Here is a 24,559-nt window from a genome sequence, read left to right as displayed (position 1 = left end):
TTCCTGCAAAGCAGAAGGTATCTTGCCACACTGGCTGAAAGTTTCCCAAAGCTCAAGCCACTCATTTCTTTGGGATCTGCGGCACTGAAATGAGTCCTTTATAAGCATCAGGAAAATTTTTACTGCCCCCCTTGGTGAAAGAAGAAATGAGGCCTTGAGTATGGGCTATATACTTTATTTATTTACTCTTGCTTGGAATGTCTTGTAAGTTTTTTCTTGTTGAAAACTGAACATTTCAAATAATACAACGTGGCAAATCAGCTCCCCCTTCCCCTCCCTGGGCGTGTTGTTGTCGCTATTGGTTTAGTGTCTCTTGTACTAAATCTGTAGTCTGTGTCCTTTGTTATGTGCAGCCATTGAAGTTTCTGCTTGGTTAGGGTAGTGGTCAGCTGAATGACTAGAAAGAGATTTCCTTAAATGCACTGAACCCACCCTTTGCTGAGTGACTGTGCGTATTTGTGCTGGGGCACACCTGCAGCACTGAGTCAGCTGTGGCTGACGGACGAGGCCTTGGAAGGTTTTTCCTGGGTACGTGACAGGCTTACCTGTGTGTGTCTGGCCTTACAGATCCCCAGGAATATGCAGGACTTCCTTTTGAGTGTTGTAGCTGGCCTCTTGTTTTTCCCAACTGGTCTTACTGCCTCAGGCATTTGCCATGTGAAACAGTAGCCTTTTTTTTTTTTTTTTTTTTTTTTTGGTAAACTCTAGAGATAGGGCATTTCTAGAGAGGAAGACCTGAATCAGCTCAATTAAAAACAAGCCCTAAGGATGGTCCTTTTCCAGGGAGGAGCCAGATAGGTCAGATAGTGACAGTTTTCCGAGGCTGGGGCTCTTGGGAAGCTCCAGTCCTAATGTACTCCCTCCAGTGGTTACCAGGGTGCTGGTTTTCACAGCTGGTTACAAGGCTGTTGCTTTCAAAACTACTGCAGATCTGGGGAGACAGAGGTGGTGAATATTGCACATTTTCTTGCGTAAACACTCTCTGAATTGTTGCAAGACTTTGGTTAATTTCCAGAGTTCCAAAAAGTTGATTTTGACAATTTTGCCAGTGTTCTTGTTGTTTCTATGGGGAAGCAGGTTTTCGGGAGTCCTTGCTCGGCCATCCTGGAAGTGCTCTTCCCGTTCTTCTCAATACAGGCGATAGCGTACTGTGCACACTCTTCTGTGTCTTAGAGATTTGCTCCACGTCAGTATCCGAAGTATTTCTTCATTCTTTTTTTTTACGCCCGCATAGCATTCGTTCACCTGCCTGTACCTTATTTAACTGCTCCTTTATCACTGGGAGTTTGGGTTGTTTCCAGTCTGTTGCTGTAGTAAATGACTTTGTACCTTCATTTTGCATGCTTAGGAATCTATCTGGAGGATGAATTCCTACAAAAGAAATTGATGGGCATTGGTAGTTTTGATAGCTGTTGGTGAGTTTTCCTCCTTAGGGGCTGTACCCTTTAGTTATCCCACCGGCAGTGTGTGGAAGTGGAACTGGCTTTGTCTTGACACCCAGGGCTCGGAGCCAGATTCGGTTCGATGTGTAGGTTTGAGATGTGTAATTTTAAGATCCTGGTCCACAAAGGAGATAAGCTTATTTAACCCAGGGGAATATTTAATTGACCTAGGGTTTTAATTTTGTGGACTGGTTTACAAACCCCACATGTCTACCCTATTATAGAGAGTTATGTGGACCCCCTACCATGTGCCAGACACAATGTCTGGGGCTACACAGCTGAACAAGATGGTTTTTATTCTCAAGGGACTCAGTTTGGTGGAGGAACCACCTTTAATGTTATGAAATGCTGCTTAGATCTTAGAAAAGAGAGTCGTCAATATAATGTTCTGAGACTATGTCCTGACGACTAGTGTCCGTTTCTTTTGTTGAAATGTAAGCGTTGGTCAGAAATGTTTGGTCAGTGTGATTTTAGTCCCAGGAACTTGCTGGAAAACCAGAAGTGTGAATAACCAGCTGCTTCTCACTCTTCTTGGCCTGATCGCGCCTCAGGAGAGACTGCTCAAAGGGCTGTAGTCCTCTCCTGACAACGTCCAGATTTTATTTAGTTTCCAAGTCAGTCATGCCAAGAGCCAACCCAAGTACTGTAATTAGGTTTTTCTTCTTTTCTCCACTGCCTCACTAGCTAGTTGGATGGCCAGGCACCTTCCTTTTGAGATGATATGGTGTCTCTGTAAGGAGTTAACTTCCTCTGTCGTGGAAAATGGTTCTAGTTCCTGTGAACAAGGGGCAGAAATAATGCTGCTGCTGTTCCTGCTGCTGCCGGGCATGTCTGGAGAACCAGCAGTTTCCTTTAGTTGCCTCTTGGCTTATAAAACCATCTTTTTGCTGCTGCTTTGGGCAGGTCCAGAATGGAGAAGGCCAGCTTGGGAGAATGTGATTCACTGCAGGCTGCACTGCCCCCAGGTCTGTTTAGCAGAGCAGGAAATGTAACTCTTTGCAAGTAGAGCATTGGTTAAGGGATTTGGAGATGGAAAATGGCCCGCTCCGCCCAGAATGACGAGTGTTTTCCTTTATCCCATCAACCTAGGCTGACTTCTCGAATGGCCTTCCTTGAGCCACTTGTCTTCCTCTGGGCAGTGAGCTTGCTTTACGATGGGCCCCTGACACGCTTTATAATTTCTCTTCCATTACAAATCAGATACTCTTACTGGAAATTTCTTTTTTTGTCTTCTATATCACAAAGCCACAGGACAAGAGATGAAGATAGCTCAGATTTCGGCATCTTGAAATCAAGGTTTATCTCAAATTTTACTGCTGCACACAAGAAAGTTCTGGCTTTCTGAGCGTGGGTTGTTGGAATTTCCACATTTTGAGCTGCATAGGGAAGCAAGAGAATGAAATTATTTATAATGGACTGACCATTTAAGAGTTATTCTGCTCTGTCCACCAATCTATTTTACCCAAGAGAAGGAACTGGCACACTTCTCCTGTAAAGGTCCAGAGAGTAAATGTTTTCACATTTGCTGGCCACATGGCCCCTGTCTCATTTGCTCAACTTTGTTGTTGGACCACAGAAACCGGATGGGCGTGGCCATGCTCCAGTAAAACTTAAATAAAGCAGGCATCTGTCTGGATTTGGCCCGCAAACTTGCTCTAGAGAGTCTCCCCTCCCCCACTGGGTCAGTGTCTTCGCTGCTCGGTTGCTTTCCATTATGGGCATTGACAAAAGATTCCTTACAGTTAGACCAATAATTAAAAAAACAACTTTGGTCCCTTCCAAAGGGGAAGGATTTAATATCAAGGATTAAGAGAGGCCTCTGGGAAAACCAGTGGCACTGTCTAATATTTAACGACTTTACGATTTTGCTGCAAAAATTACAACACTGCTGGTGAACGATGTCACCCAGCATGTTAGCATAGAATTTTGTTGAGAAAATTAGAGCAGAATAAATCAGTGTGGGATTCATCCTTGGTTCATTCTTAGCATGTAACTGCAGTTGTAATTTAGATTTTAAAATATCTAGGTTAAAATATATTTCCCTGATTTCTACTTTTCCAAGATAAAGCCCCAGTCAATCAGATGTCTTCAAGCAACCTTCTCTGTGAAATAGTCTGCCTTTTCCCCGCACTAATTATGCTCAGATAACAAGGGCCTGAGTACCTTGGCTGTTCGTCAGGGGTGGGAAGGAACTGACGCCGAAGGCTGTGTCAGTCCTGTCCGTCTGTGTTTCTGGATCTTGCTTCTTCAGAGAGGTGGTTAGGGCCGTGTCTGGTCAGATCTTCATCTGACATACCCAGGGCTGGGTGGAGGGTTAGATTGGTCATACAAATTGTTCAGACATTTTCTGAGCCAGCTCTACTGTTTTCGTCTGCCCTCCTCAGTCTCCTAATTATATCAGGCCCAATCCCTACACCTCTGGCGTCAGGTGCCCCAAAGACTCTTGGAAAGCCACTTGGAAGGAGAGGTGACCCAACAAAGGCCCAGGAGTGGGGCTGCTTTGGCAGCTTGCCAGCGATGAGTACAGGCTTAACCCCTCAAGGGACTTCCTTCTGTGCCCTCTAGGCTCTGGAAAATACTAGGGTCAGCGGGGTAGAATATGGGGAGTATGACGTCGCACTGACCTGCACTGGAGTCGCAGCCTGTGTCTCCAGCTACTTGTCTGTACGACGAGGGTCACGGCCGTTCCTAGCTTGCAGAGCTGCTGTTAGGGTGATCTGGCGAGTTAAGGTACCTGAAGAGCTTAGCACAGGGCCCGACCCGCTGTGGGCGCTCAGCCGAAAGCCTGTGTCGAGACCGGGAAGCCTGATTCCCCTCTGCTGTCACCGCTGCCTTCTTTCCCTGGCCTCACTGTCGATATAAGCGTCTCGAATTCCCGGTGGGGTCTTTTTCTAATAACGCGTGGTGAGATGGGGGCACAGGGTGGCTCAGAGGAGGAGGAAGCTGCCCCGTTGGGTTGTGATGGCTCAGCTCCCCGACCTTCCTCTCCCGTTATCGCAGCCCCAACAAGCGAGGCCCGCCGACGTACAACGAGCACATCACCAAGCGCGTGGCCTCCAGCCCGGCGCCCCCCGAAGGCCCCAGCCACCCGCGAGAGCCCGGCACGCCCCACCGCTACCGCGAGGGGCGGACGGAGCTGCGCAGGGACAAGTCTCCGGGCCGCCCCCTGGAGCGGGAGAAGTCCCCCGGCCGGATGCTCAGCACGCGCAGGGAGCGCTCCCCCGGGAGGCTGTTTGAGGACGGCAGCAGGGGCCGGCTGCCCGTGGGAGCCGTGAGGACCCCGCTGTCCCAGGTCAACAAGGTAAGGCGCCCTCCTCATCCCCGAGGGGCCGCTGTTGTAGGGAAGGGGCGCCGCTACCGTACTTCGGAGTCTGCGGGACTTAACAAGCTTAGGAAGAGAACGTCTTAAGAAGGGGCTTCCTGCTGCACACATGGATAATGTGTGCACCTCAAACCGTAAAAGCCGCAAGGGCTATGGCATTCCCTTTCCGGAGGCAGCCAGCGTGCCGTTTCTAGAGATCCTCTCTGCATACAAACAAATGCGGATGTGTAGTCACCCTTCTTAAACACAGGTGATAACATGCTATTCAAAAGGTTTGATGCCTTACATTTTCAAACACATATACATCAACAGTTTCTCTGGAAGGCTACACCGAACTGGTAACAGTGGTTGCCTTCTAGAAGAACTCCGAACCTTTCAAAATTTTTAAATCACGTGCATGTATTATTACCTGTGTAATGTTTAGGTTAGCAACTGAGAAGATGGAGGGATGTGCCGAAGACTAGGGGCCCCCCAAGTGCACGGGGAGGCTCCAGAGCATGGTGTCTCCTCAGCAGGCCAGCCGGTTCCAGGGGCCAGTTTCTGGATTGCATCCTCCTGCTGCCATCCGCAGTTCACTGTTGGCACCCCTGCCGCTACAGGGAGGGGGGAGAAGCCGTTTAAATGCTTTTCCTTATCTCCTCTGATTTATGGATAAAATGGGGTGCGTAACAGTAGAAGTACTTACGTAGTGTTGGGGACGCTGCGGTGAGTTCCGCAAGCTCGGCTCACAGCAGGAAGGCGAGGCCTCGTGCTCCTGCACACCCCAGTCTGGGCTTCCTGTTTGCAAAGTGAGCACAGCGATTTCTGACCTCTGATGGCAAAACCCCCTCCTCCTCCTAGGTCTGGGACCAGTCTTCAGTATAAATCTCAGCCAGAAAACCCAACTCCTCTTGAACTGCAGGAAAACACCAACCGCACTATGGAACGCTGCTGAAGGGGACCCCAGTGCCCACGGCGCAGCTGGACCCAGACCCGCCTCAGCACGGACACCCTGCAGCCAGGAGGGGCGTGGGGCTCCTGGGAGCTGCCGGCACCCTCCTGCAGTCTACCCTCTTTGCACTTTGTTACTCTTTCAAAGCATTCATAAACTTTTGTACCTAGCTCTAGCCTGTACCAGTTCATCACAGGAAACCAACCGGGGGCTAACTACGACGTGGTTAGAATCCTAATTAATAGCTACTTTAAGATCCTAGGGTTGGTTGGGTTTTTGTTCTCCTGTTTTATTTTTATTTATTTATTTTTTAAAGACAACAGACTTCTTAATAGATTTGAATAGCACCGTATTTCCTGTTGTAATCATTTGTAGCAGGTCACACAATCAGGTCTTTACTACCGACATGTATCGTAGAAGAGCCCCTGCCACTGGCTAACCTCCCACGCTCACCTAGGTCCACTCTCCTTCCAGTCCATCCTCACAGATGGCCCTGTCTTACCCAGGGCGACATCTTAGCCAAATGTTTACCGTTCTCATTGCCTTTGATGGCCTTGACGACTTCCCCTCCCACCAGCTGCGAATGTACGGAGGCCATCGGGCCCGGCTCAGAGGCAGTGACTTGGGGCCGAGTGGCCACGAGGAGCTTTTCCCTCCCTGCCCCTCAGCGTCACCCACCGGCCTGCTGTCTCCGCTTTCCATGTAGCTCTGGCCAGGAAAGCATGCAACAGACTTGCTCTGAGCCCGGCACCGATGGGGGTCCAGGAGGGGGCCGGGGGCACTCACCTCCTGTCCTGATGGCGCACTCTCCCTGGCTCCCCGGGCTGGGAAGAGCGCCCCAGGAGTTCTGCATGGCGGTTCACTGCATGCGCTGCCCCCCGACCTGGCTGCCCCCTTGGGTTGCTCTGCCAATGCACTAGTTCCATCCCACAGCTCCCGCCGAACCGACACCCTCTGGGACTTGCCAACTCACCGGCCACAAGCTGCAGTCTGTAGCACTGAACAAACAAAAACCAAACGCTCAAGCCTTACGACCAGAGAAGGATTTCAGCAAACCACACCTCACACTTCCACACCTCCCTGCCGACGCCCGCGCGGACAACTCTGCTCACACACAATCCACCAGGTTCTACCCCATGAAAACTGTGACTTCCCAAACGAGCCTCTCCCTAGGGCTAGACTAAGACCAGGAAGTTCGAGAAGGAAGCCGCAGCTCAACTCTCCCATCCCAGCCGGGCGGGGAAGCCCTCCTTAGGTGCCGTGCGGCTCACCCAGTTTCTCTCTCCCCTCCGGCGGTGTGAGGTTCCTGGCAACCGGTAAAGAACCAACTAGAGGCTTCGCAGTTGGCAAGCTAACTAGCGGCCTTATTTCTGCCTTTAATCTCCCACCAGGCCTCTCTTGCTTCTCCACACCTCAAACCACCAGGGCACATCCTAGGTAAGCTGACAGGTAGACCTGTTCCCACCGCAGCTGGCAAACGTGACCGCGTTTTAACCCCCATGTCCACGGTTCAGCTCACTTTCCAGATTGCAACCTGGCCTGAGTCCCGGCTCCTTCCTGCTCGTCTCTTAACCGAAGTGCTTTCTTGTTTGAAACGCCCACGGCCCTTCCTCCACGTTGTCGCATCCTTGGCCAGTGTCATGCTGTCATGTTCTATGTGTTGCTTCGTCTTTGGGGTCACGCTGCATCCCCTCCCTCCTCCAGGGCAGATCTGACTGAATGTTTGCTGAAGTTTCTGTCTCTTGGTCCACAAGTATTTGGAGAGGTCACTGGAAATTGGTGTTTTTAGTCTTGGCATCTCATTTAGGATCTCCATGAGAAATGGGCTTCTTAGTCCTCAAAGTGTATATCGTGTGTCTCATTTGTGAAATGCTTCCTGCTATAGAACTAGCTCAAAGACTGTACATATTTACAAGAAACTTTATATTCGTAAAAAAAAAAAAAAAAAAGGAAATTGAATTGGTTTCTACTTTTTTATTGTAAAAGGTGCATTTTTCAACTCTTACTTTTGGTTTCAACGGTGGAAGTTGTGGACAGCCATCTTCACTGGAGTGTGGGGAGCTCCGTGTGACTACGGAGATGCCAGCAGGAAATACCGTAACACGAAACTGCAAAGCTTACTAGCATAAATAAGATTCTAGGTCCAAAAGTACAGGCTTTTTCTTCATTACCTTTTTTATTCAGAATGAGGAAAAGATCACAAGGAACGGTTCAAGATCCACCTTGAGCGGAATGAACTCTGTTGAACAAATAGTCAAATAAAGCAATGATCTAAAATGTTTGCCTTAGTGCAAGACCTCTTCTTTTCTTAAGAGAGCCCATAAAAACCCAAAGTATCGCCACTGTCAGCCTAAGCTTGGGAGCGTGGCATTGGGACTGTCCTTCCTTTCAGGGGAGGCTTCTTCTGGGGGTGAGGGGTGGAGAGCCACACAGGGCTCAGAGCAAGCTGCTCTCCTGGAATCAAGAGACCAGCGACGTTCTCTTCCAGAAGTGCGATGTTGTCGAAGTTTGGTCATTCCTTCCCATGAACCATGAACTGGCTGTTAAGGTCACTTTACAGGACTGCAGAACTGCAAAGCTCCTCACGGCAGTCAGGCCACTCTGAAAGGATTACTGGAGAATGGACTACCCAGCTCTCCTATAATGCAGTTCATAACAAACAAACCAAAAAAACAGGTCACCTTTCAATTCCTCTCATCCATTAGGATAACGCCACCGCTTTTAATGATGTAGATTTCTGGAGGGAGGAATTCGGATCAAGGTAATTTAAAATGTAGATACTTGTCTTTTTAACTAAATGAATTTTTGTAGTCTGCAAGGTAAATTTTTCTAAGATGCTTTAGTTTTGTCAGTATAAACTTTGTTGAGCTGGACAGACATTGGTTTTGGCAAATGGTAATTTTCTTATGGTTCCTGTTGCTTTCAATTTTTATTTTCCAGTGAAGTAATCTGACCACAGTCAAATTCTGACTTGCAGGGTCGCGGCCGACTCACCCTGTGACAGGAGTCGTACTTGCGATTCTATTCTGTTCCTCCTTTCTCTTTTACCGCTGGGGATAAAAATCTGCCAATTCTAAGAAAGAAAATAATATGGAAGATGAACAAGTCAAATGTTGGAACCTTTCTTTCCTTATAAAATTAGAGAAAGTCCACTGAATACCGCTTCAGTTATTGTCCTGAGGAATCTTGGCAGCCACGTAACACTTCAAAAGCATAAGTAAATGTGGTTTGGTTCCGAGAGGAATGTGCCAGAAAGTTCTCTGGACCCTAAGCAAGGACCTCAAAGAAACAACAAAATTACTCAGCCACACCATAAACCGAGGCCCGGCCGTCCATGCTGCTATCCCTACCTCTTAAGCACAAAATTAGCCATCACATTTTCTGCTCTTACAACTTAATTTTCACGAGACTGAGGAAGCAGCCTGCAAAGCAAATTTCGTAACTGAAATTAGGATTTGGAGACTTAGGCCAAAAAGGGATGACGTGCTTAACAGGACTGACCGGCTAGTTTGTCTTCAGAATTGGGCCTCTTGAACGTGATTTGCTTTAGAAAATATTCATGCAGGTTTAAGTCTAAAGCAATAATGCTAGGCCCACAGGGGTGGGACCAGCTAAGCTTTTGGTCTCACAATACAACAGACTGGCCTGCTCCAGTGGTTCTAAACTAGGGGTGACTTGGCTCCCCTTCCCTTGAGGACACTTGACAATATCTGGAGACATTTTTGGTTGTCACAACTGATGGTACTACTGGCACCTCATGGGTAGAGGCCAGGGGATGCTGCTAAATACCCTACAAGGCACAGGGTGGCCCGCATGCCCACCTTCCACAAAAAGTTAGGCCCAAAATGTCAACAGTGCTGAGGCTGAGGAAGCTCGGCCTGTTCCAGTCAGATTTCTTTCTTGGCAGTTTAAATATTGCACATGATGCCAAAAGCATGGAGACTGTGGCTCTAGGCACAGTGTTTATATGAGAAAATGTTTCATCAGTTGCCTAGTCAAACGTTGAGGCTTTTATCTTCCGAAGCTGGGAGGGCAGGGCAGTGGACATCTGGAACTGCACAGATGGCTTGGCTTTCTCTCGAGTCTGTCAATGATTAACGGAACTCTTGTTTGCCCTGGAGGGGTTGTTAGAGGTAAAGAATTCTGGAAATGACTTTACTGCTATACACAAGTCAGCCTGTCCTTTCAGAGAACCACAAAAAGGGAAAATAAAGTCGATCCAGGGTACACACAACTGGAGCTGTCTCTTGTTCTCACTTGCTGTTGAGTCTTGCAGATGAAATGGGTGAGTGCACTCCTGGCAGGCAGAGAAGGCTGGCATCCTCACCCAGGCTCAGGCCCTCTGGCTGTCTTTAGGACAAAAAAAGACGAGGCGGTTGTGGGAGCTGAGCTCGGTGGCTGATCCCAGAGGCAGGGCACTGGTTCTCCAAGGGTCTGACTCACAGCAGCGGTCACTCTTAGGAAGGCCCTTGTCGATGTTTTTACAATTAGCTGGAATGACTTGTAACGTTTGTAGCTTACTGTTTTCTCCTGAGGACGATTATAATTGGCATCCCAGGGTAGAAGGCTCTAGCTTCTTTTCTCCACTAATTTGCTGATCAGGTGAGGTGCTAAAAAGCTGGATGGAGGGTGGAGTGGCCCAGAGACTAGGGTCTTCATCAGTGCACTCAAACTGTGTAAACACTGGTGGAGGGTCATGTACCAGGAGAATCCCTGGTCCTGGAGGCCTGAGTTCACGCTCAGAAATGAAATCATGCTCATCTAGAAGTAACTGAGTTAAGCAAAATGAAACGTTGCTTCTCCCTAAAATGGCTGAGTCTCTGACCTTAGCCATGCATGGCATCACTTTGGTGTTCTGTGTTTTCCCACCTTGGCCCTTGGCACCTTGGAGGTTTCCTCACTGAGCTTACAGTGCCGGCACTTTTTCCTTTTCTGGCCCTTGACTTCCTGTCTGTGGCCATATCCCATTCATGGTGTAAAAGCTTTGTGGCTCCCAATGTGAAATGAAAGGAGCCCTAGGAATCATTTAGTGCTAATCCAACCCCTTCCATTTTTCAGGAGAGGAAACTGGGCTAAGAGAGGTCATGTGATTTGCCCAAGGTCACACAGCTAGTCAGGCACTGAACTGGATGACATCCCTAATCTCAGTCCAGTGTCCACACTCCGGGACAGCGGACGGTGGGGGGGAACGGCCGACTCTAACATGAAGCCAGGCTTTGACCAGAGGGAAGGAAAAGACCTTGCCTGGGTCCTTTGATCTTTGGTTTCAATATGCTGACATATGGTTGTTTACCTTGCAATACTACTTTACCCACTAGTAATTTAAAGACCTTACCTTTGGCTCCATAAATTCATTTGTATATACATTTCTGGAGGAAAAAAATATCTTCATGCAAAAGCAATTTCAGTTACACTTTAACCAACCATGTAACCAGTCCTCACCCATAATAGAGAAAGCATTACCTGGGTCATAGGACACCTCAGTGTGGCTTTGCTCCTGTGATTTGGACCAAACAGGGTCTCCTGTTCCATATCCATGAAATAATCTCCATTACTTTTAGCTTCTTGGGTATAGAGACTTTCACCTAGGTCTGTTAGCAGTCTTCTGGACCACGGGGGACTTCCTTTTGTGTTGCTTTTTAAAGAAAATGAAGTCTTTTAGACACACGAACAGCTGTGCAGAATGCTGACACCCACGTCCCAGGGTTCTGTGGTTTTGGCTACATTTCCCCACCGTAGCAGTTACTGCCCTGGGAGTCCCCCGTGGCCCCAGGGCTGCAGAGGACTCTTACTGGGTTTACTGGCTCCAAATTAGTTTTTACACTAGACTTTTGGCTTGGCTTTATCTGAACTTTGTGAGTAGAGCTGATCTGCAGGTGAGATTTTCCAACATGATGTTTCCCCCTGCAGCCTGGGGCTGATGACTCCCTCTGAGCCCTGACTCAGGCCAGCAGCTAGATTCTCTAACTCCTCTTACAGAAAAGGCAGTGCTTTTCTGGGCCAACTCATGAAGCGGGCTTCCTATCCAGGTGAGGGTGTCAAACCCTGGTCCTGGAGGCCTATGACTGGGTCCTACCCCCCCCCCCACCCCACCCTCTGAGTCTCCACCATGGGGCCAGGGGCCACGCTCACAGCTCACCAACACAGCAATGGTTTCTTCAATTCTGGTACTTCAGTATATCCCTTTTATACTTTTGAGCTTAGCTATGTATTTTCAATTATACTTCAAAAATATTTGATCCACAAAAATAAACTCAAAATGGTTTAAAGACCCATGTAAGACATGACACCGTAAAACTCCTAGAAGAGAACACAGGCGAGACACTCTGACATAAATCACAGCAGTATTTTCAGTCTCCCAAGGCAAAAGAAATAAAAGCAAAAATAAACAAATGGGACCTCATTAAACTTAAACTTTTTGCCCAGCAAAGGAAACCATCAACAAAATGAAAAGACAACCTACAAAATGGGAGAAAATATTTGCAAATGATGCAACCAACAAGGAGTTAATTTCCAAAATATACAAACAACTCATACAACCCAATACCAAAAAAACAAACAACCCAATCAAAAACTAGGCAGAGGACTTGAACAGACATTTTTTTCAAAGATGACACAAGCAAAGATGCTCAACATCGCTAATTATCAGAGAAATGCAAATCCAAACCACAATGAGGTAATACCTCACACAGGTCAGACTGGCTATCATCAAAAAGTCTACAAATAACAAATGCTAGAGAGGGTGTGGAACAAAGGGAACCCTCCTACACGGTTGGTGGGAAGGTAAATTGGTGCAGCCACTGTGGAAAACAATATGGAAGCTCCTCAAAAAAAACCTTAGAACTACCACATGTCTAGCAATTTCACTCCTGGGTATATATCCAGAAAAAAATGAAAACACTAATTTGAAAAGATACACGTACCCCATGTTCACAGCAGCCCTACTTACAATAGCCAAGACATGAAAGCAACCCAGGTGTCCATCAACAGACGACTGACTTAAGATGTGGTGTGTATACACATACATCCACACACACACACACACACACACACACACACACACACACACACAGGAATATTACTCGGCCATAAAAATAAATGTTGTCATTTGCAGCACTGTGGATGGACCTAGAAAATATCATGCTTAGTGAAATTAATCAGAGAACATAAATACTATATGCTATCACTCATCTGTGGAATCTAAAAATAATACAAATGTATACACAAAACAGAAACAGACAGATACAGAAAATAAAATTATGGTTACCAAAGGGGAAAGGGAGGGGAGGGACAAATTAGGGGCACAGGATTAACAGATATAAACTACTATACATAAAATAGATAAGCAACAGGGATTTACTGCATAGTACAGGGAATCATACCCAGTATCTCATAATAACCTACAGTGACACACAAGCTACAAAAAATAGTGGCTCGCTATGCTGTAGACCTGAACCTAACACAATACTGTAAAATCAACTATACTTCAGTAATTTTTAAAAAATAGAAAAAAGTTTTGGATAGAGGATTTTTATGTATTTCCTTAGTCTACTTAAATAATCCCTCCAATCCCTAATTTGGGTTCCCACATCACTTGGGTTTTCAGAGTGAGACAGCTAATTACCCAGCTAGGAATGCTTTCTAAGCTATTCTCCACCTCAAGTGGACCAGATGACCTGAGGGGTTCCCTTTTCTCTTAAATTTATTTACGTTTCCTGATGCCTGAGAAGAAAAGGCTTATTACTAAAGGGACACTGTAACCTTCCATCTTTTTGGTAGAAGGGACAGAGGCCCTTTTAGCTGGTGAGAACAGCTGACTCCAGAACATCCTGGTGTCTTCCAAGAGGGTGTCATGATCCCAGGCTCCCCTGTGGTGCTTGTCAATGAGCAAGCAGCAGCAGGACCTCGGACCGGGGATGCTGCCAACTTGCGCAAGCCAGGGGCCTTCACTGCTGCTTTTCCTCAGCTTCCCCTGTGGTCGAGCGGTTCCATGGGGCTCAATTTTACAGCCTCTTAACGGCCTTCTAATCTGCGTGCAGAATAGGTGGGTCAGAGAAAGGCCCTCAGCCCGGGAGGAAGCCGAGCTGCCCTGTCCACTCACCCCAGAGTGCCACAAGGATGGTACCATTTTCAATGTGTGCCAAGGCGGGAAAAAGACTGAAAAGCACTGCACTGAATGAAACTTGGGGAGAGCTCCAGTCTCTTCTCCAAATGACTGCACGAAATCAAACCTTCCTCCAAGTGCACGTCTGTTATCTTTACAAAGCTTTATTGAAACCTGTACATCAAGGTGACAGTAATTCAGTGTTTTGGAAACAGTAACAAAAAAGGGTATCCCAGACCCAGGTTCGCCAAATAAATATGAGACACCAGGGATATGGTTCCTCCGTCTCCCAGCAGGAACAAAGCGCAGGACGACAGCTTCCACCGACCTGGGGACAGGAACCTTGCTAACGGGCACGTCTCCGGCATCTCCAAGCCGCGTGGAGAGGTTCGCTTTGGTCCAAAGGATGATTTCCTCACACAAATTCAGAAGGCTGCCACAAGTTCTAATTTCCTTCCAGAATAAGCAACGGCAATTGCTACAGCCTTCTTTGCTAAGGAGGGACCAGAGGTCCCAAGCAAGGTGGCACAGGCTAGGGTAGGGTGCCTCTCCAAAATCTGCGTGCTAACACTGTCACCTCATTACGAATCGAACAAAAAGCTGGACAACCTTCCAGCTAGCAGTGGTCAGTCCGCAGGATCCTCCAGCTTAACGGAGATATCTGGCCATGGTTTTCCAAGTCTGTTCTGAGAACAGATTATTGCTGAGCACAGGTTACATGATCTATAGTGTAGTTGGGGTGATTTAAAAATTGCCCTTAGGCTGTACAGTCAGCCACCTCTGGTTAAAAAAAAATACTTAGTGCACATAAGTGTAAGAAACAATTGTAAAACTTCATCTGGAAATTAGACAGGTTCTAATTTCTACAGAAATTATACCTCCCTGTAGCAGGGAATGGAAGATGATCTATTGCTCTGAATTCAGAGGACAGGCAGGACCAATACCATACTCGCCGTTAGGTCCACAGCCAGGCCTCAGCAGGGACAAGTCAAGACACACACACAAGATGAGGAATTCTGTGCGGCCTCGGTACCTGCTTCCCAGATTTCCACCAGCAAAGTGGCTGGGGTTCCTTTTTGGCTTAAGAAAAGTCTCCGTGACCAGTTCAGAGGATGTAAATTTAGACCTGCACCGCCCTCTGCACTGCGGAGTGGGGTGCAGACCGTCTTGCTCCCCCTCCCCGCTCAGCCTTGATGAGCCCCAGGGCTCACAGCCACCGCGTGCTAAGAGGACTGTTACAGACTGAGGCGCTCCAGGAGCTGCTGTGTCTGGAACAAACCTTCAAGTAGGAGTAGAGCGGGTACGAAATGTCTTCTAAAGAGCGTGAAATGGGAAATTTACAGTCCATCCTGTCTAGCGAAAAGCATGCACGCGTGGAGCCCGGTGGTGCACACTGCCCCCTGGGGCCCACGGCTGGCCCCAGCTCTTCATATGGGCTTGTACAACAAGGTGGTGACGTATTTTTTCTTGTACCGGTGGGTCGCGCTGAGCACCATCACTCCGTCCTGAGGAAGAGGCGGAAATCACCAAAGGCAGGACTAAGTCAGGAGGCTCAAAGTTTAGGGAGCGTGAGAATCATCAGGAGGCCTGAGTAAAAGCAGGTTCCTGGGCCTCCCTTCGGAAGAGGAGCCTACGGGTCTGGGCCAGGTCCCGGAAGCCGCCCTTCAGGTAAGTATCGATACTGCAGGTGGTGCCGTTGCTAGGGGGCCTCAGAGCACACTTGGAGAAACAACAGTAACAAACACGCCCTTACCTTAATGGAAAGTGCATAGAGGTGGTTCAGCATGACGTGGTTGGGCTCAGGGAGCAAAGCTGGATCACACTGCGGGGAGGCAAAAGCAGATGTGTGCACTTGAGATTTGGAAATCAGGATTCTCCCGTGTTTCACGGCACTGGATTTCAGAGGGAAGGAGGCAGGCTCTCAGGCCCCTTTCCTCCTTGTCAGGCAGTGAAAGGGCTTGTGCACGATGACTGGGTGGGCGAGGGGTCATGCCTGGTGCTCCAACTAAGGGGTGCTCTCGGGGTCTGCTGGGCGCACTGGTGTGCATCTCTGGCCAGGCTTGATCTAGATTGTGGGCCGTGGCTCTGTCCTCTCTTTGGAGGAGGGGCAGGAAGAAAGCCGTGCAGTGAAAGGGCTTTTAGAAAAAGCGGGAAGAAATGATCAATACTCAACGCTCCTGAGCAGTGTGTTGCAAACTCATGTCTCTGAGACTCAGACGGGGAGCCTGAAGAATGCACTGGATGACTGGGGGAGGGGAGAGGCGCTCTTACTCCGTAAGAGCTCACATACGAGGCAATGTTGCCACACCTTCATATTTTTTCAGAGAAGCCAGAAATCCAGGTTTTTATTTTTTTTTTCCCCCAACGTACACTCCCCAATTTTATAAATGCTAATTCAAAACAGAAAAAGCATCCAGTAAAAGCCGGCTCAGCTGTCAGATGTGTGCTTGGGGCAGGGTGGCCCCAAGAACAGCGAGTCCCCGGGCGACACACCGTGACTGCTGCGGGGATGCCTGCACGTGTACACCTGCAGCCCCCTGCTCAGCACATGCGCACCCACTTCTGTGTGGCGTCCAGAGCAGCAGCAGTTACCTGATCACCCTGGAGCGTCTGCCTGTTAGGTGGTGGCCTGGACAAGGCTGAAGAACACCTGGACTCCCAAGAATTATGGCTACGCTGCAGTCCAGAGCCGGGGAACCAGGCAGCTCAGGTCAAACGGGATGGAAAATCAAACGCGGGGAATAATGGGGTGCTCTTCAGGATTCAGCAGGAAGCACACTTCTTTTTATAAGTAATATCAATTTCCCAGAGGCAATGTGTGTTACCCACATACCCCAAATTTTGATCCATGAGCCCTGGGGTTTCTGAAAGCAATTTGGTGCTTAAAACTAGATTCTGGAACTTCCCTGGCAGTTCAGTGGTTAAGACTTCGCGCTTCCACTGCAGTGGGTGTGGGTTCGATCCCTGGTTGGGGAACTAAGATCCCATATTCCGAGCGCGGCAAAACAAACAAACAAGATTCTAAAATCTGGGGGCCAGAGGAGGAATTCCACCATGCAGCTTACTGAGAAGAGGCGGTTATGTATTTTGTCATGAAATTTGAGGTGGGAGTGGAACACAAGAGGAAGGGCTCAGAAAGGCTTTGTGGGATGGGGAGGCCCACCCTGGGAACATCTTGTGAGTAGCCCGTTCCCACGTCAGAGGGGGACCCCGGCAGTTAACACCGATGGGTGACATTGAACATTTTCACGAGCGGCCTTGCAAGATGTGCACAGAGGGGAGCAGCTGAACGTGACCACGGAGGACGGTCTGGGCAGATGTCTGGCTACTCACAGAAATCCCCGTGTCCTTGTTCAGGATGACCTGGAGAAGATGTGGCGGGAGGATGGGTGGTGCTTTAAACCGCTCCTCTGGTTTCCAGACGTAGGGCTCCTGATGGTAGGGTCCTGGTGGGGAACTGGACAGCTCTGTTGGGAGATGGTGACAGGACATTTACTTGGAAAATTAGGAGTCCTGGGAACAGTCTCAATTTGTGGTGACATTTAGTTTTCCACGTCTCCTGTTCCCTCAGTACAGATTTATATTCTCTTGAAGGATATACGGGCCCCAAGGGGGAAGAGCAGAGGCAATGAGAAAACACTTCTGGAATTTGAGTGACAGGCATAAAACTCAAGTAGTGAATTCAGACGCTCTGGTGGCAGACAGCAGTCGTGGCAAAGCAGTGAGTCTGGGACCGAGTCGTGGGAAGCTGCTCACAGTGACCTGAGCCAACAGCCACCGCAGGCCGACGCGTCCTCCTCGCTGCAGGCCGGGCCGGCAAGTGCGGCCCAGAAGCTCAAGGCTTCTAGGGAGGCTTATGCGGCTGGGCCCAAGTGAGGCGCGCCAGCAGCCAGAATAAAACCGAAGACAGAGCAGCCTGTTCACACAGAGGTGCCGGCGCATTTCAAAACTAAAACAACGAAAAGTTGAAGACCTGACCTCTAAAGGCTCTCTGCCTCCAGCGCTCTCCAGTTCCTCTTAAACTCATGCTGGAGTATCCCCATTATACAGATATATTAAGAAGCTTCTAGAAGTGCAGTGCTCTGTAAGCTTCGAAGCTGCTCACTCAGCGACATTTGGCCAGCTGGCGGGGACTGAGCTGTGATCCAAAGGACACCTGGGATGTGTCTGGCCGCCGAGACTCGTGCTGTCCCCGTAAAGCTGAGACGGCTTGGCTCCGCCAATTCCTTCCACGTCATTCTCTAGGGGACAGACTCCCTTCACACAACCCAGCCCTATCACAGCAGGAAACTGAGAAAGGCATTCAGTGCAGAAAACTGAGCCTTTAGGAGTCAATATGTATTTTGAGAAAGGGAGTGTCTAAGTATGAGAAGAGTATGGAGAGCCTGAAGTTGGTTTCCCGGCAGTGAGGGGTCAGCTTCCTTTCCCCAGGTAACCTCTGCTGTACAACCTTGACTAAAAGCTTTGGACTGTGGCCTAAAATCTCACTTATCAGCCGGTAAGGGGTATCTGGGCATTTCCCCCACCCCCCAATTCCCACCTGTCGGAATAAAACAGAAAGGACTTCTCTAAAAGACCAGTTAGCTATCCAGAGCAGAGAATGCTATTTTTGGATTTCCAACTCCTGCTCAATAACATGACTTGTCAGCCACGTGGTCCACCTGCCAGTGTGAGTTCTGAGCTGATAAAGAGTTAAGAGATCCTGGGGGCAGGACCTCCAGGCCCAGGCAGGTGACAATGAAGAATCATCCTGTGAACTGAACCCGTTTTCCTAGACGGTTAGGCACAGTCCCGGGGAACCTTCACTGCTTCCCATAGGGGTCCTGGGACGGTTTGAGGCCCTGCAAGAAGGGGCAGTGCAGCTGGTGTGAACACTGTCGATGCCAACGCATCCTTCTCCCTGCGTAGCACATACTGTTTCCAAGCAGCTTCTTCCTGTGGGTTTGGATGCAAAGCAATCTACTGAAAGTTCGATGATCGGATGACTCTTGGAAGATGGGAGAGTTTTACTAGGACCATACTGAGCAGGTTGCGCTGTGCAGCCTGTTCTGTGGTGAGTCTTACCCCCCCCACACCCCCGCCAAGAAGGGATTCTGACAAGGTGCTCATGGACCACGCAAATGATGCCAAGGTCACTGAGGGGTCAGTTTATCACCTGTCGGGCTGAAACTCTCCAGGTGCCCCGAGCAGGCTGGCTTCCCCAGTGCTGGCCCCTCACCGACCCGATGCAACTCTCTAGGGCCTCTTGGGCCTGCCTTGGCACAAGACCAAGCTCTGGTTCCGTCTCCAGTGTCTGCTCTCTGTGGCCAAGCAGACCTATGGAATCCTGGAGATGACCCAAAAAATGACCTACGGGTCCCTCAGAGCTAGATTTTAGAAACCTGACCTGACACAGAGTTAGGAATTAGTTTTGTGGCTCTTTGGGGAGCTACGGACACCCACCGATTGGGCGGCTCCCACTCAAGAGCGAGAGGCAAGAGAAACAAGCTATTTCTAATCTATACAGCCCCCGCCGGCACACACGTGGTAAAAATAACTGCTCATACCAGACACGTCGGAGCACTTTTGGGAATCCACCATCAAAGCATCGAATACTTCAAAGTCGGTTTTCTTCACTTGAATGACGTTGTTTACTGTGCCAAGCTGGCTGGTCACTATTGGCTGGGGAAAGACAGACAGGCAGAAATCACAACGTGGAAGGTCTCTAGAGGTGTCTTTAGTGGATCCAGCAGGCCTGGCTGGAAGGTCTCATCTCCTGGCTGGCCCACCTGCTCATCTCAGTCAAGGATGCCAGTAGGCTGACAAGGAGCGCTGCTATCTAGCTCGGCCATGCACGGGGACTTCGACCAGCAGGACAAAGGGACCTGACAACTTGTCTGGATTGTGGGGGCAGCCAGAGGACCAAGGGCGGGAGGAAGGGTACCTCAGAAGGGTCGTGTGTCCACTGACCATCCACGAAGAACTTGTACTGATGCTCTCCTTCCGGCAGGTCCAGGATGGCTACAAAGTTATTGTGGCTGCAAGAAAAAGGGAAGCAGACGATGTTAGCGGGGTGGGCTGCCCTCTTAGCTGACTTGCAAAACCAGCCACGGAACAAAACAAAACTTCCACGTAAAATCAAGGGTTCAGCTGCACGAGAAATAAACATTTTTCACCAATGTAGACAATTCAGTATAATGATCTCAATCTAGAAAAGCTACCAGGAAGCGGCATCGTGAGAGGTTTCCTGGAAAACTCGCTTTGCTCAAACACCAGGAGTCCACATTCCTACCATCAAAAGGTCAACGAACAGTCATTCGTCCTCAACTTGTGAGCAAAATAACACCTGGCAGCCTGGACGCCAAGGAGGATGGTGGCACAAGATAAACAGCAAGCTGCCCGCCAAGTTCTACCCTTTGCTAGCTTGCCCAGCTCAGGACAGGGGATCAATTTCACAGGATGTACAAACAGTTCCCTAAGGCAACTCGTATAACTACTAAAAAAAGGGTTCCACAAGACCTCTCTCATTTGATTGTTTTGTTCTTCCGACCAGCATGCCTTGTAACTGGGCTGAGTGGCTCCCTCCTACACCAACTGGACCCCTGGAAAAGCAGGCGGCTCCTTATCAAGAACCAGGCCTGGCCCAGCAGGGCACAATTTCGTCCTTTGTTTCATCAAGAGGACTTCCTAGTGAAGATGCTTTTCCACTGACAATCTGAGACAGCCGTCCATGCTAGGGTGTCGAGCAAGTGTTTGGCTACAGTCGCGCTAATGGCGCCCACATAATGTGTACAGAGTCCAAGTTAGAAGGAAGCTCGGGGATCATCTGGTCCAACGTTCCCTTCTCAGAGAGGAACACTGAGGCTCAGCTCAGCCAACAAGGACTCAAATCCCGCTCTGTCCACTGCGCTAGGAATAGAGCGCTCTTTCTGAAAAAAGTCCTGCCTCAACAGACACAAAGCTAGAATATCTGAAGTGAAAGGTGTCTGTGAAACGGAAATGCTCGTAACTGTGTGTTTTCTTCTAAGTGTGCTCTAAACCTAGCACGACTCCTTGGTGAGATTTGAACCCTGTGAATGATTAAGCACAGCTATTTTTCCATTCAGCATCAACTTTATAAAAACATCCTCTTCTATTCACCCACAGGAGTCCTTCAGAAACCAGAGTAGCCCTGGGTTAAGACAAGTAGATGAACACACCCAGGCGATTACCTTCTTGTGAGGGGAAGTTTACTCCAATTGTTGAAGGACCCAGATAAGTAAACTTCCTTTCCGCCCCCCGTCCATCGAAACACAGTTGGCCGAGCCTGGGCAGGAGCTTTGTCGTTCACTTCCAGATCGTGCTGCCAGGCCAGGAACTCCTCCTTCTCCGGAGCCTGGAAGCAGAGCGCTTGACTCAGGAACAGGAAGCCATTAGTGAGCTCCCTGCAAGAGACAATTACCCTCATACTGACAATTCATTCTAAAGAGGCAGCTGTCACTACCCAGGTTCACATTCCGGCTAGTTAACTCACTTGCAAAACGGAGATAATAAAAGCGCCTATTTCTTAAGGTTACTGTGAAGGCTGAGTGAGACAAGACAGCCCATGTAAAAAGCTCTGCAGTGTCGGACCCAGAGTAGGCGCTTCGTAATTATTAGCTACTGTTACTGCTGTTATTCAGGAGGTCGTCATCAAAATTCTAGAAGTTATAAAGCTCACTTGCAAGAAGGCAGTGAATGAACTTGAGATTAGCTTAATAAATGTCATTTTCCTCCCTTAATTAAGCAAGATTTGAAGTACATGAAAATTTATTAGGGACAATTCCAGAGCTGTCAACTTGAAAACTGGCAAGCCCAGGTGCTGAGGAAGGCAAAAGCTAATCACTGAGTGCTGTCCAGGCACCAGGGAGAAAAAGGTAAGACAAAGACTGACGTTCATTACGGTAAAGAGTAACTTCTTATATGGGCAGCGCTGTATAAAGGAGGTGTTCCGGGATGAGAGACAGAAAACACGTCTGACTCTGGGTGTGGTTTTGGATCTCTTACATTTTTCCTAGTCAGAAGCCAATGAGCAGGAGTTCTAGGCTGTGATAGACTCTTAAAAGGTCTGGAGCAGGTTTCTAGCACCTTCAATTCAAATACTGACCTGAGCTCATTTAAAAGATACCTGCATTTCTGTGACCTTTAACAAAATTTACAGATTAAAGAATAACAGACTGCAATCACTTTCCACTGAGGGTGTGATAACTAGCCACAGCCAAAATGGTGAGCAAGTATAGTTAAAAGAATTCACGACTTTTTTTTTGTATCCGAGCATTCAATCCAGTGTGTCTGCTACATCATTTCAGTAACTTCTGTGGAAATGATAATGGAAATTATTTAAATCATTCTCTACAGATCATCTGTATGCTAAACATTTCTTATAAGAGTTCTAAAACAACAAAAGAACAAGTATTTCTTAAAGCAGTTTGATTCTTACGGTATCTTAAATGGCTGCCCTTGGGCCAAAATTATTTCTAGGGGAAGAGATGTCAAATCATTGGATAAACAGGATTCCAAAGTTCACTTTACACACAGCTTCAGGAATGCAACAAATTCAGAAAGCAAGTTGAAATCACAGGCTGGAGGGCCGAGTAAAAGCAGACTCTTTAGGGGTTTCCCTGGTGGCGCAGTGGTTGAGGGTCCGCCTGCCGATGCAGGGGACGCGGGTTCGTGCCCCGGTCCGGGAAAATCCCACATGCCGCAGGGCGGCTGGGCCCGTGAGCGATGGCCGCTGAGCCCGCGCGTCTGGAGCCTGTGCTCCGCAAGGGGAGAGGCCACAGCAGTGAGAGGCCCGCGCACCGCCCAAAAAAAAAAAAAAAAAAGACTCTTTATAGGTTAGCCTCAAAGCCAAGATTCAGGTGAGGATATAAGATAATAATGCGATCACCCAAGCCAGCATCTGAGGGAAAATGAGTACAGCTGGGATGAGTTGCCAATTAGCCTAATGGGCAATGATGATTAATAGGCAACTAGATACTAACAGAATGTGTGTGTGGGAAGGGGAAGAGGTGCTTGTCATCTTTCCTAAACCTACTTGTTGCAGTGCCCTTTAAGTATTTAGTTGTTCATTTCTTTAGGATATACCACATACATATCAGCTGCCAGAATCACTAAGTATTCTTGGACTGGGCTCTGCCCCTAGAAACTGACCACATCAGGTGGTTAGCAGGAAAAGGGCTGAAGCAGGAATGGAGAACCTGTCTTTAGAGTTTTTAATGAGTTAAAGCAGACCGCAGCAGGACGCCGAAATCTGGCCTGCAAAAATGTTTGCTTTGGCCTGTTTAAAATATTAAGTCATATATAAACAATAGGAGAGAGAAGCCGAGCAGCTGGCTGCCTCCTTCAGACTGATGTTTCACTTACTCACTGACCTCCGGAAGTCAAATTACTTTTCTATGCCTGCTCTAAAGGGTGAACCACAACTTTTCAGCAGAACTAAAGACCTCTGGCAGCTGCAGTCAGCTGTTGGACTCTACGTTCACCTTACACATGTTCTGGTTTATCTCCAAAACTGAAAGTTAACTGCAAAACTATTACAAAACGCGCCAGTCTGCGTAAAGGTGGTGGAAGATTTCTCAGAGCTGTGAAATTAATCATACCTAAGAGAAAAGCAGAGACTGGGACTCAATTACTGCTAGAGCCACGATCTTAATTAATTAAGAATTTGAACCTGTCTCAGAGCTGCCTCTTCCTTAATGATGTTAAACGAAGTGAATTCCTCCTCCCTCAGGGTGACTTTCTCATATCGGTAATTAGACACAGGTTCCGGAGCTGCTAAGAGGATTCTCTCACTTCTGATGATTAGAGGCGATACGAGGGGAAGGCTCTAGGAGATTTCAACATTAGTCAAGGGGAATCAGATTCCCACACCCCCATTACCTTGATTTCCTCGGAGTGGAAGAGGTCAGCGTCCTCGGGGCTGTCCATCAGGATCTTGGGCCTGTCCCCATCCTTGGAACCCCCCGAGCTGTCCCCTCGGGGCGTCTTGTGGCCGCCCTGCCGGTCCAGCGCAGCGCGCTCGCTGCTCGTGTTGCCCATGGCGGAGGTAGCCGGACAGGGGGCCTCACTCCAAGGGAGGCACAAGTGACTCCCGGCACCTCCACCAGGACCCTAGGAAGGAGTCGGAGCACCGGGTACCACACCCCTCAGGCTAGGATACGGGGTCGGGATCCGGCTTGGGCCGGGTAGCCGGGCTGCCGAGGTCTCACAAATGCGCTTTACCTGCTGCTCAGGCCGCCGCAGATCGAACACACCACCGAGCGCTAGGAAAACTCGACTCTCTCCCAAGAACTCCCCCACGTCTTAACAACTTCCGCTTCCGACACTTGCGCAAAGCGACCCAACCCACAGGGTTGGGAGTGGCTGCGGTGGGAAAAGCGCGCGAGGCGAACTTGACCTCACTTCCGCTTCCGGTCCAGGTCAGCGCGTTAGCAAGCACCCAGATGGTCCTGGCGGGCTCCGGAGGGCGCAGTCGCAGTTGGCCGCTCCGGCCGGTCCAGGACGTGGCTGCCGAGGGCCAGCAGGGGGCGCAGAAGCGCGCAGGCCATCTGGGCCGCCCTCCCCGCGCTGGGATGAGCTATGGTGTTAGTTACCTCGGTTACTTTTGCCCACTTCCAGTTGATTCTACACTTTACAGCCAAAGGGGTCGTTCTAAAGGGCAAATCTAATTAAGACTCCTTAAAGCCCTTTAATGCGCTAGCTTTCACGCCTTTGAGTGCCTTAGAATCACGTGGAGTGCCTGTTTAAAATGCAGATTCACC

General features: G+C 48.8%; 2 protein-coding genes across 12 annotated transcripts in view; one reads left to right on the top strand and one right to left on the bottom strand.

The window, feature by feature from the left end:
• The window catches only part of CIT (citron rho-interacting serine/threonine kinase), a 173,994-nt gene extending 166,018 nt beyond the window's left edge, over nt 1–7,976 (top strand). For 4 of the 8 annotated variants that reach the window (XM_032654115.1, XM_032654114.1, XM_032654113.1 and 1 more), the window contains 2 exons: nt 4,443–4,743; nt 5,605–7,976. In XM_032654115.1, the coding sequence (XP_032510006.1) occupies nt 4,443–4,743; nt 5,605–5,628 (325 nt within the window). In that variant the 3' untranslated portion in view covers nt 5,629–7,976. Of the gene's footprint in view, nt 1–4,442; nt 4,882–5,604 lie in introns of those variants that run through there. The other 4 variants (XM_032654111.1, XM_032654109.1, XM_032654108.1 and 1 more) reach the window with 1 other exon arrangement.
• Nucleotides 162–24,148, bottom strand: PRKAB1 (protein kinase AMP-activated non-catalytic subunit beta 1). Of its 4 annotated transcripts, none has more exons than XR_004353114.1 (12): nt 23,470–24,148; nt 20,990–21,153; nt 19,723–19,816; nt 19,346–19,460; nt 17,133–17,266; nt 15,553–15,621; nt 11,159–15,304; nt 5,450–5,541; nt 5,174–5,357; nt 4,067–4,227; nt 3,606–3,744; nt 162–2,818 (listed from the first exon to the last, which is right to left on the bottom strand). XR_004353114.1 is itself a non-coding variant. In XM_032654117.1 (12 exons), the coding sequence occupies exons 1-7, from the start codon at nt 23,835–23,837 to the stop codon at nt 15,227–15,229; spliced, it is 813 nt and encodes a 270-aa protein (XP_032510008.1). In that variant the 5' UTR covers nt 23,838–24,135; the 3' UTR covers nt 162–2,818; nt 3,606–3,744; nt 4,067–4,227; nt 5,174–5,357; nt 5,450–5,541; nt 11,159–15,226. The 4 variants fall into 4 exon arrangements, 2 of the variants coding, with proteins under 2 accessions (XP_032510008.1, XP_032510007.1); XR_004353113.1 differs by having other exon boundaries at nt 20,990–21,202; nt 23,679–24,148; XM_032654117.1 differs by having other exon boundaries at nt 23,679–24,135.
• Between the last annotated feature and the right edge of the window lie 411 nt (nt 24,149–24,559).

Source organism: Phocoena sinus, chromosome 14, assembly GCF_008692025.1.
Source record: "Phocoena sinus isolate mPhoSin1 chromosome 14, mPhoSin1.pri, whole genome shotgun sequence".
Lineage (NCBI taxonomy): Eukaryota > Metazoa > Chordata > Mammalia > Artiodactyla > Phocoenidae > Phocoena > Phocoena sinus.
The sequence above is the reverse complement of the archived record's forward strand: the minus strand, read 5'-3'. Positions and strand labels throughout refer to the sequence as shown.